A 10,613-nucleotide genomic window follows, 5' to 3' on the forward strand; every position below is an offset into this window, starting at 1 on the left:
TTATCTCGGCTCAAATTCGGCTTGAAATTAACTTCGAGCCTAAATTTAAGCTCAAGCTTGGATTGAAATTAATTTGAGCCGAGCTCGAGCGAGCCTAATTTCAAATCGAACGAGCTCGAGCCCTGAAACGAGCCGCTTGGGAAATTTCTCAACATTATACGATTAATATATGTTAATTGTTATAGAATACGATTTTGTATCTGATTAATTTGCTTACAAAGAGATATGTCGTGATAATTCAAAGTACAAAAATTAATAATTATATGAGTGAATGGATAGTATATATATGGAAAAAATAATAATTATATGAGTTGAATATCTAATTTTATTCAGCTCTCATGTGCTTTTCTCGCCTTCAATTTCTCTTATATTATTCATTTGTGTATTTATTGGCCAAGTCAAAATAAATAAATGCGTAGATAGATAAATATTGGATTAAATACCAGATCAGGTATATACAAAATTAAAAGTGTTATATAGAATAAAAATTTGTTTTACTTGTAAAAATATATCGTGTTACATTTTTTCAAACATACAAGTTTAATAGTTAAGGTAGGAAACGGCGGGCAGGTGATAATGCTTACGTTGGTGAAACTTTAGAGGGCTTGCCGCGCTTGGGCCACTTAGGGGTGGCATTTAGACAGGAAGAAAGAGGGAAGAGGACGCAAGAACATTTGAAGAATTAGAGCTCTGAAGGAAAAAAAATAGAAAAAAAAAGAAAAAATATAATTTTATAAATTTGCTCTACTTATTTGCTTATATTGGGATTTATTTTGATTGACCAACAATTATTTTGGCCCGATTGTATTGTTTTTGTGTTTTGTTAACTAAACTCAGATTATGCACTCAGCCGCGAGGTTATATAATTAAAATGATCTGGTAGGTATTATATATTTTTTAAGTTATATTAGTATATTATAATATATATATATAGTTATATGATATCATAGGCTTATATAGGTGTAGAACTACGGTATGCCTAATCGAAAAAATAAGAAAACGATTGATGTTTTTGAAATTTTGACCCTTGGATTAAAAATTATGAATTTGGGTTGGGATGGGATTGGGCGTTTCGTCCCTATAGGCGTTAAATCATACTCGTTAGGGATGTGAGGGTGGTCTCTACAAGGTAGATAACTAATAGTAATAAAAAGATAAGAAACGATTAAAGGGATTGATATCTAAGATCAAAAAATTTGAAAGCACCAGATCTCTATACTTTCGATAGCATAGTAGCTCTCTCTCTCTCTCTCTCTCTCTCTCTCTCTCTCTCTCTCTCTCTCTATATATATATATATATATATATATATATATATTCGAGCTTTCCGAGCTTTTCGAGCCTAATTCGAACGAGCCGAGTAATACTCAAGCTCAGCTTGAAATGAATTTCAAGCCTTTTTTTTTTGTTCAAGCTTGGCTCATTTAATTTCGAGTCGAGCTCGAGCGAGCCAAATATCGAGTCGAACGCGAGTCGAACGCGAGCCGGCTCGCTCATTTGCCAGCCCTACCGTTGGAGACCGTTGAGAGGGGTTAGGCTTTAATAAGGTTTATGTAGTAAAAATTGCACGGAGACCCCTCAACTATTGCCCATTTCGAAATGCCTCCCTTAACTCCATTACTTTTTATTGCTCCTTTTCCTTTATTTACTGATGCATTCTCCTTAGCAATACTTTTGCTAAATTCAATGACTCCTGTAGCCATTACTCTTAGTTTTTTTTTTTCGATTTCATTTGCCACAAAATAATTAAAATTACTAAATTTGATAGAATTATGTACGAATTTGATACAATTTTAAATTTATTTAGACTAAAATCATTCAATTTCGAAATGCCCTATAGTTGAGCCCCAGACATTTTCATCATCTAATTCTTCATCTATGTAATATGATCAAAATCCTCGGCGCGAGGAAGTAGCAGCTCAGGCAGAGTATTGAACAGCCTATTTTACACACAAAAATCATCATATGCCTAATTATTTCAAGCATCAGTTTTAGTATTCAGCAGTCCCTTTCTTTCAGATTCTGAACCTCGGCCTGACATGAAATACCTTCTTCGCGCTTCCGCACTTCTGTTATGAGATTGCAAGATTCGAAGTTAATACAGACATGTACAAATTGCAAATTCGGCAAAAAAATCCATTTTGATTGTGCGAATTTCGAAATTGTAATCTACGAAAGTAATCAAAAGAAAATCCGGTCGACAGATCAAACTACTTTCGTAGTTCCCTTATTGCTCTTCGATCCGGGTTTGCAACTAACAGCTACTACACATCTCGGATAGGCCGAAAACAACTCGCCTTTTCACACCATCGTCGGCAACAGAGGATGCCGTTATTGTACATGTACGTAAAATGAATGTTCTGCTGTACAATTGAGGACGCACCACGAAGCCATTCGCTGAGAGAAAGCGATCCACAGTTAGAGCATAAAGGCGGAAAAAAAGAGAGAGTTCTTTTTCCCGCGTTTTAAAGCAAGATTCAAATCGGGAACCTATCGCAATACAAAAGAAAATTTTCCCCTAAATTCATCTACATCTGATAGATTTGAAGCCGAAAACCTGCACAAGCAAGAAACAAGAAACCAAAGTGCGAAAGAAACAGAGTGATATACCTGTAGCTAATGCGGCTCCGACTCCTCTTGCCTCGTCTCTGTCGGCCCGCTATTGCTGAGGAATGAGCCTCCCCGGCACGCTCCGTTCCACTGTCGCTGTTCTTTGAGGCGGATCGTCCCACGACAGCGGCAGCATCACGATTACGAACACTGCGGTGATACCTAGCCCGCCCGCATCCTCATCCTCCGTCCGCAGCTCGAATCGGCATTCCGGGCAGGTGTTGCGAAGGCCGAGCCACGGAAGGATGCAGTCCCTGTGGAAGACGTGATTGCACGGGAATCGAGTCGCGCCGCCGCCGGCCGCGAATGTCTCCTGGCACACCGCGCACGGCCCCTCTCCCCCCGCCATCTCCNCCCGCATCCTCATCCTCCGTCCGCAGCTCGAATCGGCATTCCGGGCAGGTGTTGCGAAGGCCGAGCCACGGAAGGATGCAGTCCCTGTGGAAGACGTGATTGCACGGGAATCGAGTCGCGCCGCCGCCGGCCGCGAATGTCTCCTGGCACACCGCGCACGGCCCCTCTCCCCACGACAACGGCGTGGACGCGGGCGCCGAGGGAGAGGAGTTTGTTGATGCGGTGCTCGGATAACGTGCGGAAGCTGAATTGCGAATGCAAGGGGGATATGTCGGAGTGGAAGAGGGCGGCGGCGTCGGCGGGGCTGCGGAGGACGAAGGCGGCGGGGGAGAGGGAGAGGGAGCAGATCGCGAAGAAGGGGTCGCTAGGGTTTTGGCAGAGGGGGAGATCGATCTCCTCGAGGAAGTGGCCGTGGCAGAGAGGGCAAGCCGCGTCGGCGGCGGTCGCGGCGGCGAGGCAGCATTGGTGGCAGAAGTAGTATCGGGTGACCGCGACGGCGGCAGAGGAGGAAGAGGCGGTGGCTCCGCCGTGAGGGGCGGCGGAGGACATGGTTGCCGCGGCGGAGGGGGATTCTTGGAGGGAAAGAAAAGGAAAGAGGTGAAGGTTTAAACACTTTTCCCGCGCAAAATGGGAGCTAACAGTGGACTTGGTCTACCATGTCTTCTTTAGACGGTTAAAAGCCGTCAATAGATTTGCAGGCTTTAGATTTGGTGGAAGATCCAAAACGTTTTCTTTCTTTAAATAATTGTACCATACAGGATATACTTCTTATGGTTAATTATGGATAAGATGATAATTTTATATTGAAATAATGCTTGAAAAAAATTATTCTTGTGTTCATTTGCAATGTCCCTTCCCCCTACTTGCGCCAGTGCGGTCACAAACTTTGAATTATTTGTTTGTTTGTTTTTTTTTTTTTCAATTGACAACCGGTTTTCACTTTGAAGGATCGAACGATTACGTTAAATATTTTAAACTTTTGTTGTGTTAAAAACAAACTGAAAGTAGACTCTGCACAACAAGGGTGGACTGTAGAAGCTCAAACTGTTTGCATTTGACAGTTCATCTATGTAATGTGATCAAATGTTTGGAGTGTGGAAGAATTGTCTCATCCATTTAATTTGAATCTGCATACAAAAATCACCACACGCCTTGTTTCAAGCGTCGATAGTTGTATTCAGAAATTCGCTTTTCAAATTTCAAAATTCGGCTCAACGCTTGTAGCTGCACTTCGGTTCAACCTGCTTCTAAAAAAATCGAACCAGATTTCGACAGAAGCAAGAAGAATACTTTATGAAATGAATTCAGCGTCAATACGGACATGTACGAACTACACATTCAGAAAAAGAACCCACCAGATTGTACAAATTTAGAAATGAACTGTACAAAGATTTGATTGTACACATTTCGAGATTGTAATCTATAAAGGCAATCAAAAGAAAATCTGATAAGTTTTTTTTTTTGTCAGGTAAAAATTAGCTGCCAATTTCTTTTGGAAAAAAGATGTACTCCCTCTTCAACTTTTATTTCTTCAAAAAATTTAAAATTTAATTATGTATCAGTAAATACGATTGAACTAACTTAATTACCAGCAAATAACTGAAAAAATTATTAAATTAAACCATTTTTTGAATTATTTAAAATGATAGAAGTACAAGTTGAGAGAGTGTCGAAGCTTTGAAAAGTTGCTAAAAGGCGTAGTTCAATATAACCTATACATCAATTCATCCTTAATTTTTTTTTTCCCCTTTTTTGTGTTCTTATCGTTAAATATGAGTTCTAAAACACAAAATTTCAGGGCAAGAAACAATAATTACGAACCGATTTGGCCAAACTTTTAAAGCATCTTCTCCATTTCAAAATGCGACAATAAGATGTTTGGCTGATAAAATATTTTGAACTTCTCTTGAAACATAAACCAGAAAATAAACTTCTGCTGAAAGCATCTTCTCTAGTTCTCTTGTTGCTCTTCAATCCAGTTCTGAAAATTTCATCTGCTATATCTGTGTATTGGCTGAAAATAAACTCGCATCCTCTCCAACACTCATCGGCATCAGAGGACACCTTTATTGTATACGCAGTGTGTACATGGCTTGCCGGTCGGTAGAAAATTTTCTTTTTGTAATTTTTTTTTTCTTCTAATTCTATTTTAATCAAGAGCGGAGTAAAATATTCAACTGTACACTTGAGAATGTCCCTGAAGATGCATAATAAGAGAAACACATGTAATAGTTAGTGTATAAAAGAAGATCTGTTGTTTTATGGCAAATTTTACACTGTAAAAAAAAATCAATGAAAGAATATACACCAATTTGCAGCTGCTGCAAGGAGAAGGACGGGGAAAACAAATACTGATGTTTTATCCTTACTAAATTCAGAATGCAAGATTAATATTTTCACACAAATTAGTTTACATTTCACAGTGAAAACCTACACTACACTATCTATTATGATTTAACCAGATTTCCTATAAACACTCCTCTTTTTAACAAAAAATCGAAGCGGTTGTTACTGATTCACAAAGCAACAGTATTGATGTCCAAATGTGCAACAGCAAAGTAGTTTCTGCAAACTTTTTAAAATAAACTTTCTCGACTAAACTTCGATCTTTTAGATTGCCATAATCATAATCTTGAATATTAATCTCCCTGAAATACATTGCCACCCTCGACAATTTATGCTAGAAAACTACGTGCGAAAAATTTGCCACAAGAATATCTGTTCTGTTTTTAGGATTCTCGTTCTCGATTCATAACATCGAGGAAAAGAACAATCTATTGAAATACCTCAACCATAGCGTTCGTCACAAAGCACTAAGATCGAATAAAAATGTTCAAAACAAACAAAGAGCTTAGCGCTGCATCAATCCACATGCGGTATATTTGAAGCTGAGAAATCTACTGAACCAAGAACAAAGAAACCAAGTTACTGAAGTAATGTACCTACGAGTCGCTGTCGGCCCTGCTCTTGCCTTACGCCCATCGGCGTGGCGGAATTTCAGGATTGCCCCTCATCTTTTCCTCCATAACGACTATATGCTCATTGAGATCCAGACCCAACGACGGCGGGGGGATTACGACCCTAAACACGCTGTGACTCGGCCCGATCATCTCCTCCATCAGCGGCGAGAATCGGCAGACCGGGCAGGTGTGCTGCTGCTGCAGCCACGGGACAATGCAGTTTCTGTGGAAGACATGAGTGCACGGAAAGCTCGCCGCCACAGTCCCAATCGCCAGGGTCTCCTGGCACACTGTGCACGACTGTCCCCCTTGCGGCCCCGCGTCGATCTCGACGTCCCTGAGGGCGGCGACGGCCCGTCTGGCTGCCGAAGTGATGAAGGTGTCGTGGTAGCGACCGCAGAGGTTGATCCGGTCGGCCAACCTGGCAATTTCGTCTTCGGAGGGGGCACTGTAATGGGGGGGCACCACGCCTGCCAAGACGACGTAGACAGGGGCGCCGCTGGTGCCGGGGGCGAGGAGGTAGTCAATACGCTGCTCAATATATGGCAAGGGATCAGGAAGGAGCCCGGTGGGGAGGCACCTCAGGTGGTGCAAGGGGGATATCGGGGAGTGGAAGAAGGCGTCGGCTTCGGCACGGCTGCGGAGGACGAAGGAGGCGGGGGAGGTGGAGAGGCAGCTGGTTGCGAAGAACAAGCCAAGGTTAGGGTTAGGGCGAGGGGCTTCGGAGGGAGGGATGTTGATGTCCTCGACGAAGGTGTCGTTGGCGCCGCCGTTCCCCTTCCGGCGGGGCGGAGGCGAGGAGGAGGCTGCGGCGGCGGCGTCCCCGCTGTGAGAGGCGGCGGAGGACATGGTTGCCCCCGTGGCGGTGGCGGAGCAAAGGAGGATTCTTGGAGGGAAAAAAACGGTTAGAGGAGGAAGGAAGGAAGGTGGTTGATTTCTCCCGCGCAAAATAGAAGCAAATGGTGGACTTGGTCTACCACGTCATCGTTATACCGGCTTTATATGAGCGGACAACGGAGGACTCCGGACCCGTTTGGACCGGCTTTTTATGAGCGTCCGGTCCCAACCGGTCGAAACCAGTTGGTTCAACCGGTTAACCGTAATAACTAACCAAAAAAAAAAAAAACTACTTAATCTCATCCATTTCTCATTAAAATTATCTACCAAGTTCTTTTGGAAAAGATGTGTACTCTCTCTTCAACTTTATTTCATCAAAATTTATAATTTAATTAAATTCCAGCAAATACAATTGAAATACTTACCGGCTAGTAGCTAATAAAATTATTAAATTTAGCCAAAAATTTTTAGTTATTCAAATTGGAAAATGTACAAGCTGAGATAGTGTCAAAATTTTGAACAGTTGCTACAGGGCTTGCTCCAAGATGGCCTATACGTCAATTCATCTTTATTTTTATTTTTTCCTTTTCTGTAGTTTTTATGGTCAAAAATACAAGTTCTAAAACACACAATTTTACGGCGAGAAATGAAAATTACGGCCAAAATTTTAAAACTCTTTTCCATTGCAAAATGCAGCAATCCGATGCTTGGCTAATAAAATATTTTGAACATTTCTTGTAATGTAAGCCAGAAAATAAACTTGTTCTTAACCCCTAACTATTCATCCAAGTAATATGATCCAAATTCGAAAATTTTGAGGTGTGGAAAGATCAGCTCATCCTGGGCATTGAACAACATATGTTACACACAAAAAAAATCACAACAATCCATATCTCAATCATCAATTGCAGGATCTACCCAAATCTGAAAAAATCAGCTTGCAGTGTGCAGCTGAACTTCGGTCTGACTATAAAAAAACAACAGACCAGTTCTCTTGTTGCCCCTCCAGTTTTGAAACTTCCATCTGCTACATATGTGTATTTTCTGAATATAAACTCGCATCCTCTCGTACGCTCGTTGGCATCAGACGACACCTTTAACGTATATATAATATGTACATGGACAGTAGGCAGATGATTTCTTTCTCTTTTTTTTTTTAATTTTCAATCTTATTTTAATTGAGGGCAGAGTAAAATATTCAACTGTACACTTGAGGATGCACCTGAAAATACGCAATAAGAAAAACACATGCAATAGTTAGTGCATAAAAGAAGATCTGTTGTTTTAGGGCAAATTTTACACACTATAATTTGCAATTCACAAAATTGCGACATGATTAAATTTTAAAGAAAAAAATCAATGAAAGAATGCAACTTGGTGTATTCTTTCATATAAACTTTTTTGACGAAACTTTAATAGATGGTTTTTGATTAGCGATCAGTATCATCACCATAATCTCAATCTTGAAGATTAATCTCCCTAAAATACATAGTCCTCTCGATAATGTATGCTAGATAACTGTAGTTCAATGTGCGAAAAATTTGCTACAGAATATCTGTTTTGTTTTTAGGATTCTAGTTTTCAATCCATAACATCTGGAAAAAGAACAGAACATTGAATGCTTAAACCAGAGCATTCATCATCAAGCACTAATGTTCAAAACAAGCAAACAATTTACCCCTAAATTTATTATCTACATCTGATATATTTGAAGCTGAAAATCTACTGAACCAAGAGCTAAGAAACCAAGTTAGTGCTGTAACGTACCTCCGAGTCGTGGTCGGCCTGTTCTTGCCTTACGCCCATCGGCAAGGCGGAGTTTGAGGCTGGCCCCTCACCTCCTGATCAAGTACTACTATGTTCCGATCGAGATTCAGACCCGATGAAAGTGGGGGGATTACGACCCTAAACACGGTGTGACTCGGCCCACCCACCTCCTCCGTCAGCAGCGGGAACCGACAGACCGGGCAGGTGTGCTGCCGCCGCAGCCACTCGGTAATGCACTCCTTGTGGAAGACGTGCTTGCACGGGAACCTCTTCGCGACGGTCCCAACCTCCAGGGTCTCCAAGCACACCATGCACGACTGCCCCCCTTGTGGCCCCGCATTGATCTCGATGTCCCTAAGGGCGGCGATGGCCCCTCTGGCTGCCGGAGTGGTGAAGATGTCGCGGTCGCGACCTTGGAGGTTGATCCGGCCGGCCAACCTACCAATTGTGAGGTCAGAGCCGGCGTGGACACGGGAGCCGCGGGCGAGGAGGTGGTCGATGCTGGCCTCTAGATAGGCCAAGGGAAAAGGAGGGCGTCGAGTGGGGTAGCGTGTGAGGTGGCCCAAGGGGGATATCTCGGAGCGGAAGAAGGCGTCGGCGTCGGCACGGCAGCGGAGGACGAAGGAGGCGGGGGAGGTGGAGAGGCAGCCGGTTGTGAAGAAGAAGCTACGGTTAGGGTTTAGGTTAGGGGCTTCGGAGGGGGGGATGTTGATCTCCTCGACAAAGGCGCCGCCGCAAAGAGGGCAAGCCGCGCCGGCGGCGAGCACGGTGGCGAGGAAGCATCTGTGGCAGAAGTAGTAGCGGGCGGACGGAGCGACGGCTGAGGAGGACATGGTTGCCCCCATGGCGGTGGCGGTGGCGGAGCAAAGGAGGATTCTTGGAGGAGGGAAAGAAACGGTTAGAGGAGGAAGGAAGGAAGGTGGTTGATTTCTCCCGCGCAGAATAGAAGCAAATGGTGGACTTGGTCTACCACGTCATCTTTAGACCGGCTTTATATGAGCGGACAACGGAGGACTCGGACCCGTTTGGACCGGCTTTTTATGAGCGTCCGGTTCCAACCGGTCGAAACCAGTTGGTTTAACCGGTTAACCGTAATAACTAACCAAAAAAAAAAAAAACTACTTAATCTCATCCATTTCTCATTAAAATTATCTACCAAGTTCTTTTGGAAAAGATGTGTACTCTCTCTTCAACTTTATTTCATCAAAATTTATAATTTAATTAAATTCCAGCAAATACAATTGAAATACTTACCGGCTAGTAGCTAATAAAATTAATAAATCTAATCAAAATTTTTAATTATATAAATTGAAAAAAGTGCAAGTTGAGATAGTGTCAAAATTTTGAACAGTTGCTAAAGGGCTTACTCCAAGATGGCCTATACGTCAATTCATCTTTATTTTTATTTTTTCCTTTTCTGTAGTTTTTATGGTCAAATACGAGTTCTAAAACACAAAATTTTATGGCGAGAAATGAAAATTACGGCAAATGAAATATTTTGAAACATCTTCTTCTCCATTTCAGAATGCGACAATAAGATGTTTGGCTAATGAAATATTTTGAATTTTCATTCTATTGTCAATCAGAAAGTAAATTTGTCCTTCAGGGAAGGTGATATGATACCGGAGAAAACTCCAACTACTGCTTAACCCCTTAACTATGCATTCGTATAATATAATCACAAATCAAAATATTTGAGGTGTGGAGAGAGTAACTCATCTAGAGCATCGAACAACATATGTTACGCACAAAGAAATCACCATATGCCATATCGCAATCATCAATTTGCAGGATCTAGCAATTTATTTTCCAAATCTGCAAAAAATCAGCTTACAGAATGCAGCTGAACTTCGGCATGACTAGAAGAAACAACAGTACTTTGACTTTAACAGATTCGAAATCAAACTGCTTCTCCCTTCAATCTAGGTTTGGAGCTTCTATCTGCTACAAATGTACATTGTCTGAAAACAAGCTCTCGTCTTCTCAAATGCTCATAGGCAATAGAGGACAGCTTTCACGTGTATATATATATATATGCAGTATGTAGATGACTTTCTTTCTCTTCCTCTTCATTCTATTTCAACCGA

The 10,613-nt window shown here is 42.0% G+C and overlaps 2 protein-coding genes across 2 annotated transcripts; both read right to left on the minus strand.

The window, feature by feature from the left end:
• Nucleotides 5,935-6,771, minus strand: LOC109727131 (E3 ubiquitin-protein ligase RING1-like). The gene has a single exon (XM_020257031.1). It carries the CDS (start codon nt 6,769-6,771, stop codon nt 5,935-5,937), a length of 837 nt encoding a protein of 278 aa, XP_020112620.1.
• Nucleotides 8,556-9,371, minus strand: LOC109727132 (E3 ubiquitin-protein ligase RING1-like). Its single transcript, XM_020257032.1, has one exon. The coding sequence runs from the start codon at nt 9,369-9,371 to the stop codon at nt 8,556-8,558; it is 816 nt and encodes a 271-aa protein (XP_020112621.1).

Source organism: Ananas comosus, linkage group 22 (assembly GCF_001540865.1).
Source record: "Ananas comosus cultivar F153 linkage group 22, ASM154086v1, whole genome shotgun sequence".
In the NCBI taxonomy this organism is placed as follows: Eukaryota; Viridiplantae; Streptophyta; class Magnoliopsida; order Poales; family Bromeliaceae; genus Ananas; species Ananas comosus.